Source organism: Cynara cardunculus (assembly GCF_001531365.2).
Source record: "Cynara cardunculus var. scolymus isolate 2C chromosome LG 3, CcrdV1, whole genome shotgun sequence".
Classification (NCBI taxonomy): Eukaryota; Viridiplantae; Streptophyta; class Magnoliopsida; order Asterales; family Asteraceae; genus Cynara; species Cynara cardunculus.
Genome location: NC_037530.1, coordinates 2,947,423 through 2,956,505, shown reverse-complemented (window position 1 = coordinate 2,956,505; position 9,083 = coordinate 2,947,423). Strand labels below are relative to the sequence as shown.

Genomic DNA, 9,083 nt, shown 5'->3' with positions numbered 1-9,083 from the left:
TGAGACAAGATTGTTTCCATGAGACACGATTTTTACATTTAAAACTTTATAGCAAAACACTATGAAAGTAATATTTACAGTGTTTTTGTTATGAAGATTTGTTTTTTTTTATCTTTACAACATTTTGTTGTGAAATTTCAAGTGTAAAAGTTGTGTCTCACGTGAACCCAACCGTTGTTTTACGATCTAATAACTGATCTGATTCAATTACAATTAGATATCTTTTATGTATATACATGTTTTTGGCAAATATTGCAGATTTGGGAACGAATGGGGATGGGAAAAAATATTGTACGGAAGTGTTGTGCAAATTGGGGACAGGGGATGGAGCTTGTACAGGCACGTGCACGCCACGTGGTTGGACACGTGGTCAGTGTATTCAACTTCCACATCAGATCGGCAATGAGGGTTACTGTTGTTGCTGGACTCCTTGAAGCCTTTCTCGTTCTGATTTTATTTAATAAATAAAAAGCTGTTTTTTGGCATTAATTTTAGTATGAATACAGTCGTTGAAAAGTCAATAGCTTATATTTTTCTTATAATAACATATCTTCGTTAACTTGGATATCCAACCCGCTATGCAAGTCGACTAATATCAGTGTGACCACCTGAAGTCACTGCATTTGAACCTATGTGCTCACAAAAAGGATCTAAACATACAAGCGGATGGTGACCAGGGGTTGGAATTAGGGTCCCGTTACGTCCCCGACCCTGTTGCCATCTCTAAATGCATCAGTATTATTGTAAATACAACATCACATTCCTCATATCATAATAACAAACTTTGAATAACAACTTTATAACACGAAACAGTCGATGCCCGTAACACATTTCCATTTCGGGGGGGGGGGGGGGGGGAAGAATGTCGTGTACGGCTTCACTTCTTTCCCGATTTAAGTTGTTGTGCAAGCAAGACTAACCCGAGGGTAGCAAAGCCAGATAAAACGGTAGATCCGTAGAAAACAATAAGTAAAGCTCCACGCAAAGACTGCATATAAAAAGATCATTTCAACATCTTGGTTCCGGGACTCAAACAAGCGACCAGGAGCGTATTTAAGGACGACGCCTTAAACCCGCCCCTGGTCCTGTCTTTTTGGGGGTAAGCAGTTTACGCGAGGGATGTGTTTTTTACCTTATGTCCTTTCCTTGCCTTTTTTCTATGTTTTCATTGTCAGGGGCGGACCTATAAAGCCCTGACGGGTCAACCGATTTTCGCAACTACTTTTTGGGGTATGAAAGATATATCTGTATACCCACTAAACTTTGAGAGGTACTCCACGAATTAGAAAATACAAGAGATATCAACCAAAAAAACGAAAATTCTCTCAAAATCAACCAATAAAACCAAACAAGTCTCTTAAAATCAACCAAAAAAGTTTTTAAAAAATCTCGAAAACAACTAAAAAACTTGAAAAATCCCTCGAAACGGGGAAATTTAGCTAAAAACACATCAAACGACTTTTTGGACCTTTTGATCCACCTTAAAGGTGCACCCGCTTCAAAGCCATCAAATACAAAAGGCACACGTAGCCATGCCATGAAATACAAAGGGCTAGCCAACAAATGATAAGAAGGGCACGCACGTAAGGGGATGAAGGCAGGCGTCCGACAACTGAGGACCTATCAAAGATAAAGAATATGAAAACCGAGACTATTTAAGTCGAACTCGGATATACTGACCGGGGGGCCGAGTTAGCAAAAATCTTGAGTCCACGTTTGTATTTTCCCTTATCACTCACCTCATGCTAGTATTTATTCTTTCTAAACCGTTTGCTCACACTCTTGCACAAGTGGGGGTCTTCATGAAAATGACCGCTCAGTTCTAGGTGGAATTTACAGAGTCAGTTTGGTTGGCACAGGTCCCGTGTCACCGGTGAACATGCCCGTTGTTGTGTAAAAACATTTACGACTATTAGCAGTGCTACCACTAAGATTCATTTTGTGCTACCCGTGCCACCATTGACATAAATTCCTGGTTCCGCCACTGTCTTATGGTCACAAACGAGTAAATTTATTTTACGAGTTGCTTCAGGGGTCGGAAGTAATCGATGAAAAAGAATCCACGTACCTGCGCAATCATCGCAGCATTTTCATTTGCAAACTGGAATGAGCTCTCTGGTGTATTCTGAATGCCTTGACTTAACTCCCATGAGATAATCCTACATTTTTTTCGTACTTTTTACTTTTATATCATCTCGTGAAACCCACAACTCGTGTAATGATTACACGTACGAAATAAAATACGGATTAAATGGCAGAAATTTACCCATAAACGAAGCCAATTACCGCGCCGATGTAAGCTTTCTCTCGTGTTAATTCTACTTGTAGCTCTCCAAACTGCAAGTCATACAAAAATCACCATTTTTAGGGCCATAAGATTTAATTTTGTCGACTTCTTGTTAAATTTTCAATATCATGGCGTACCTTGAACATCCGAGTTTCATCTTTTGGCTGTTCATTGGTTGCTTCAGATGTAGAAGTCGAAGAAAGAAGCTTCCCGGTTGAAATCATGGCCTTAGAAATCTACACTGATACAAAACAATCATAAAAAACTAGAAAGGTTGAAATGAGAACCCTTTTGAATCCCGGCTCTGATACCATGTTAGATTCATTGTTGTAAAAGTGCAACATGTTGTATAAATCCTCTTACCCGGTAAGAGATGAATTTGTTACCTACACTTCTGACCAGATAAAACTGCTGACTGCGTCAGCAACGAATATGTCACTGACCGAGTCAGACAGTTGTTAACCAAAGTGTTTTAATGGTAAGCTTTTACTACAAAACGCTTGGTAAACAACCATGGTGCTTGGTAGTGAGCTTAATGGGACTCGCTGCTTATTAGTTATACATGAATTTGTAGCTTGCTTACACAATTTATGTCGGTAAATGGCCCCTTAGTTGTTAAGAAAGAAATAGATATGACTCAGGGTAATGAGCTTAATGGGACTCGCTGCTTATTAGTTATACATGATTGTTTGGTAGTGACTTAATGATATAAAATATGACTTGGGTGTTGTTTGTTTACCTCTTAATAGTTCCATTAAGAGGCAAACTCTGAATCGTTAAGAGATGAATCTTGTTTGGCCAAAAAAAGTCTGTCACTTAATGGTTCTAAAACCCTCTGAATGATTTTGTATTTTGGGCTTCCCTTAACCATTCAGCCCCCTAATTTCGTTGTAAATAATTACCAAACAATTATATTTCATTTTGCACTATATCATGAGAGCCTCTTAATCATTCTACACCAAATCATTCAGCAATCGTCAAACAACCCCTTATTCATTAAGCTTCTAAGGGGGAGCTTTCTGCAGAAAGTCAAGTTTTCCCTGAACATAGTCCTCTCAATTAAAAAATACGCTCCTTCCATCTATGAAAAAACCCTCCCAAACAAAAACCTTCCCAATCTAGACATATAGATTAATCCAAACAGACATTTTTATCCATTCAGGGCTTGATAGAAAACCAACCAAACAAATGTATAGGGATACTTGTAATCATGTGCAAATATAACTAAAGATTCAATCGGTTACCCTTTGTAGTTCACCTTGACCATATTGCCCCATCGATTGAAACCTCCTTCCAGCCGAGGCCAAGCGTTTGCCGAGTGCTAACCAGCAATAAGATATAAAATCAGCTTAGAGGAATACCCTTGCGGTAATCTACTTATATGCAAAGCTTTTGCTTTTTTACTCTTGCCTGATTTGCGGTTGCCAGTTAGAGAGTTGACCAACGAAGGAAGATTGTTGACCAAAGCCGTTGAAGTCGATGTATCAGCCGACTCCCATGCTCGAGATATGTTTAACAACGTCGTTCCCAGCTCTTCTCCACACTAATGAAGTTTTTCCACAAGGTCAATTCACATCATCATATGTACTCCATTTCATCACAAAAATCTTGGGAATCAGCCAAGAAAAGAATTCCATGGGGAATAGGTGTACGGTCTGCACACATCTTACCTTGCATACCGCACCTCTGGGTGGGATATACTGGGTTCGTCTGTTTAGATACAATATTGAATTTTAAGGTTAAACCTTTGCATACTAGAAGCAATCCAAGCCAAACAAACGAACCCAATATATCCCACTCGAAAGTATGATCTGGAAGGGATAAGATGTACGCATACCTTATTTTAACTGGTTGTTTCCATTAAGAATCTTTTGAAAACTAAGGGGTTGTTTGTTTGCCTCTTAATAGTTCCATTAAAAGGAAGCATCTGAATCATTAGATGTGAATCTTGTTTGCCAAAAAAAAGTCTGTCTCTTAATGATTTTAAAACCCTCTGAATGATTTTGTATATTGAGCCTCCCTTAACCATTAAGGGCCGTGATTTCATTGTAAACAATTACCAAATAATTATATTTTATTTTGCACTATATCATGAAAGTTTTTTAATTATTTGGATCACTTAATCATCCTGCACCAAACCATTCAGCAACTGTCAAACAACCGCAAATCTAGAATACTTAGTCATTGCTAATGATGTTGTAATAATGGCCATAGTTCTAGAAAACAACTATTGAATGGAAACTTCTAACCTGCTCCATCACTGGTCCATTCGAGAGATCAAAGGCAGCATCATTGAGCTACAAAATTTACACTCAAATTAATTAAAACCCTAATTAGAAAGTTGATTTAATTTCTCAAATCCAAAATCAAATCATGAAAAATTTAATCCACAAAAACAACAATCGAGAATCTCACTAACGTCTAGACGAAGATCACGAGGGAGTTGCGAAAAGTAATCAGGCGGAAGATTGAAACTATCCTGCAAAACCAGAACATGAGTACATCCAATTCTCATCAGAAACCACGTAAAATCGAAACCAATGAACGAAAGCCACATGAAAATTTAGGGTTTATGTGAATGCATTACAGCGAGTTCTTGAAGGAGGATTCGGGGGTCAGGTTGGTCGAGGGATTTCGGAGAATCGGATGATTCTGTGAGGGCGTTTGTTGCGAAAGATAATAAAGGTTTGAAAGTGAAAGGTTGGTTTCTGAGATTGAAATTAGATGGAATCTGATGAAGATTGCGAAGAAGGAAAGGGGAAGAGTGTGGTGGCAGAGGTGGTGGTCGGAGAAGAAGCAGAGAAGAAGCCATTTTTGTGAGTGTGTTTGTTCTTGGCCACTGAAAATATGACCGTTTCCTTTACGACGTCATATTGCTCTAATAATGGGTAAGATATTAACAATTTATTATTTTTTTAACCAATTAATAGTTTTATTAAGAGGTAACCTCTTAATCGTTAAGAGAGAAATCTTATTTGACAAAAAAAAGGTTTGTCTCTTAATGGTTTTAAAACCTTCTGAATGATTTTGTATCATGGATCTCTCTTAACCATTAAGAGCGCTAATTTCATTGTACACAATTACCAAACAATTATATTTCATTTTGCACTATATCATGAGAGACTCTTAATCATTCTGACCACTTAATCATTCTGCATCAAACCATTCAGCAATTACCAAACATCCCCTAAGTTTATGTTTGAGTAGCACCAAATGCCTCTTCCTTTCTGGCTTATTTGGTCAGTCGATGGCTTAATCGGTCAGCCAGGAACGTAGGGTTTTATAGACTCGATCATTTATTCATACCCTTATTCCAAATTTGTCCCTTTCACATTTCTAGAACACCAAAAATCCCAGCTTCTTTCGATCTCATTTCTCTCCTTCATCTCCATCGATCACCGTCCGCTGCTTCTTCAGTTCTTCTCACCATCGTTTGTCGTTGCCCCCTGCCTCACCATCATCGGTCGTCCCTTCCCTCTGCCTCACACACCGATGACTCATCTCCATTTTCTCCTTTATGTTGCATCTCTCGTTCTAGGGTTTGGCTCCCACTTTTGTTTCCTTCATGTTTGCATTCTATTAAGCCAGAGCGAATTAAAAGAAAGCAAATTGTGATGTTTAACAACCAAATCTAGAGCCTTATATCTTTACACTGTTTTCCATTTGAATTTTGGATTTTAGGTGTTATTATTTTTTCTATCTTGTTTTAAGAAATGTGATCTATAATGTTCAATGCAGAATCAAGGGTAAAATGGTCGTTTTCATCATTCAGACGGTTTATTCATCACAATACAACAACCGAATAACAATTTATCTGTTAACATACAGACAACTTTATCAATATACACAGCTTTATCCATACATGTCTTTAACCCGAAAAAAACCGAACAAACCCTAATTTTGATTAATTAACATAATGACTTCAAATCCTCATTCAATTCAGCTCCTCCTCAATACAGTCAGACATCCAAGAGTTCATTAATGTCGAATTCTTGCATCATCTTCCTACAACGTTAACTTGTTACATCCTCTGTGATGGTGTAGCCGACATTTCGACAAAAACTATGATTTAACGTCATCATCATCAAACCCTAGCTTACTTCTCAAGTAGACTACCTTCTTCAGCCATTTGACATCCTTCTTCTCCATCTTGAACCAGTAGATATGGATTCTTTTCAACTGGTTGGAAGTTATGGAAGATGAACAGATAGAACACCAAGCTTCCTCCTTCAGACGCTAGCGTTGTAACCCATTCGTATCGATAGTTCACGATCGAACCCATAACCGAAACCACAACCCGAGTGAAATACAAATACGCGATCACCACCATGTAAAACTTCTTGAAAAGCGTTAGCTTTCGAAGGTTTCTAGCCGCCTTCCCGTCGGTGGTCGAAGCCTCGCGTAACGTTCGAATCGACCACACGATCGGGAAGAAAACCGTGCAGCAACAAACGACGTCCATGATCAACAACATCTCGTTCCACGTGAACCATCCTTTCGTTGCTGGACCAGTCTCCCCGATCACGACCGCTGCAATGTTTTCAAGCACTTGTAACGGGATAACGAACATTAGAACGCTCTTTTCGCGTTCTTGTAAGTAGGGTTTCAAAAACGACCAGCCGGTTCCGATGAGAACGATTACGGTGAAAAGAGTTACGCCTTTAAAGAATCCAAAGAAGTAGAATGCGACATCCCAACCATGAGGAGTTCCTGTGTTCTTTATATACATATAATCTTCAAAAGCACACAACATTTTCATGGATTTGAATATAAGCAAAGCACACATTATCAAATGAATCTTGTCGATGATCGATCTTTGTTTCACGCAGACGAAAACCCATATCGCGAAGAATGTTGTGTACACGACGAAGAAGAGAAAGAAGAGTTTCGGTAACGGGTGTTGGCCGGCGGGAAGGAAATCCTTTCGGCCATTGTTATCCACGTTATACATCTCGGTGCGAACCTTCATCGAAACTTCGAATTCCGGCTGACAATTGCCGAAAACCAAGTTATATTCATCGGGTTCGTCTACTATTACCGATCCATCAAAAATTCGATCGATGGGTGCTCCGAGATTGCTCAATCTCAATACGATTTTGACGTAATGGCTCGAAAGCATGCAGAAGCCTTGGGTGTATTCAGATTCATTCAAGATTCTTGAGAAGGATTTGTCTCTAACGAGAAAGAATCCAAGGGAAGAAGGTTTGAGTCGAGCATTTTGGTACTTTGATTTCCAAGAAAGGTGGTTGACGGAGACGGAGACATGGCCGTCGGAGGTGAATCCGAATTTCTGGAAGAGGATCATGGGCCGGGAATCATGGCGGATGTGGGTGTTCTTGATCTCGCCGGCGGCGAAGTGGGTGGTTGAGATAAGGAAGAAGATGGAGAGCAGTTGTGGTTTGCAAGATGGAAGAGTAGCCATTAACGAATTAGTGTTGAAATATATGTTGGAGGATTGATTACCAGAGCGTAGAGAGGTTGAAGATGAGAATACAGAAATGGTGAAATGGTTTGATTTGGGATTTTGTGTTTGTCTGAAAGTGTTGGAGGGAGAGAGAGAGATGAAGAGCGGTTCAAGTGCCAGAAGTTTTGGGAAATACGAGTACCAAATATGGAAATCCTTCCCGCCACCGCCCTCGGACCTCCGCCACCGCCCCCGACCATTTTCAACCACCATCATGAAAAAACCGAAAAAGGGTATTTTGGTAATTTATTATTTATTTTTGTTTTTATTTTGAAACTAGTTATATGTAAATCAAACACTCTTGAAAAACTATGTTTAATAAAATAGTTGATAAATTAGTTGTTGTTTAATTGTTAGGTTGATTTTTCAATAAGTCTTGTATGGATAAAGATATTTATGTAGATTAATTTGTCTCTATAGGTTGAGAAACTTTTTGTTTGGAAAAGTGTTTTCATAGATGGAAGAGGCTAGAAGGGGCATGTTTGGAAAAAAAAAAAACTTGACTTTATGCATAAAGCTTCATGTAGAAGCTTGCGGAAAAAGCCATTTTCTGTATTATTAAGTCGCTACCATACAATCATGTATAGTTGACCGAATAAGTTGCAAGTCTAATTAAACTCATTAAATTGGTATCAGATAGGCCATAAGTATTAGTTCAAGATAGTCCTTGGCAAATGCAACAAAATAAACTCAAATTAGCTTATCTTTGTACACGAGCCTCTTTTTTTGAAGTATATAATATATTTTATACACGGCAAATGCAACAAAATAAACTCACACACTCTCTTCACCGTTGCTGAGGTTTGAACCCTTGATCTTCTAGGAGGCGAGAGGCTCAGATACCGCTAGGCCAAAGGCCCTTTGGTTACATGGGCCTCTTTATGGTCGAAGTTTTGATTTTTGACTTTATGGTCATGTCCGTTCTGATAGTAATATATTATGATGTTTTAGTCCTTTTTGTTCTTATAGTTGATTTGGTTGCAGTCAACATCTATAGTGACGTTGTGAAGGCTATATTCGTTTGATTACGTTCATTGTTGTTTAAGTCGATACTGGTTTTCTACCATTTGCTTTGATTTTGTTTTCGGGAGTAAGCAACCTCGAGAATCACAACAAAGAGGGAAAAACTCGAAGGGGATAGAGAACGAAATAGATTTTGATGTTTTCTTAAGTTGATATACGATACAACAAGACCAGCTGACTTAAACACAGTTTTATAACGCTAATGTTAACAAACATTAGACATTCGGACTTTGATTGTAACAAAATAACCGAAATTGGATGTGAAGTGTAACAGAGAAAAGATAATGAACTGAGATTGCTTATGCCAAT

At 38.6% G+C, this 9,083-nt stretch overlaps 2 protein-coding genes across 2 annotated transcripts; both read right to left on the bottom strand.

Annotated features, from left to right (window-relative positions):
• Positions 1 to 675: 675 nt before the first annotated feature.
• On the bottom strand, positions 676 to 5,134 carry LOC112509756. The gene is made up of 9 exons (XM_025114876.1): positions 4,875 to 5,134; positions 4,707 to 4,766; positions 4,537 to 4,584; positions 3,698 to 3,830; positions 3,532 to 3,608; positions 2,425 to 2,523; positions 2,267 to 2,337; positions 2,069 to 2,159; positions 676 to 988 (listed from the first exon to the last, which is right to left on the bottom strand). The coding sequence occupies exons 1-9, from the start codon at positions 5,097 to 5,099 to the stop codon at positions 878 to 880; spliced, it is 915 nt and encodes a 304-aa protein (XP_024970644.1). The 5' UTR covers positions 5,100 to 5,134; the 3' UTR covers positions 676 to 877.
• A 1,150-nt stretch (positions 5,135 to 6,284) lies between these two features.
• Positions 6,285 to 7,709, bottom strand: LOC112508608 (protein GPR107-like). The gene has a single exon (XM_025113281.1). The coding sequence runs from the start codon at positions 7,707 to 7,709 to the stop codon at positions 6,384 to 6,386; it is 1,326 nt and encodes a 441-aa protein (XP_024969049.1). The 3' UTR covers positions 6,285 to 6,383.
• Positions 7,710 to 9,083: the final 1,374 nt, after the last annotated feature.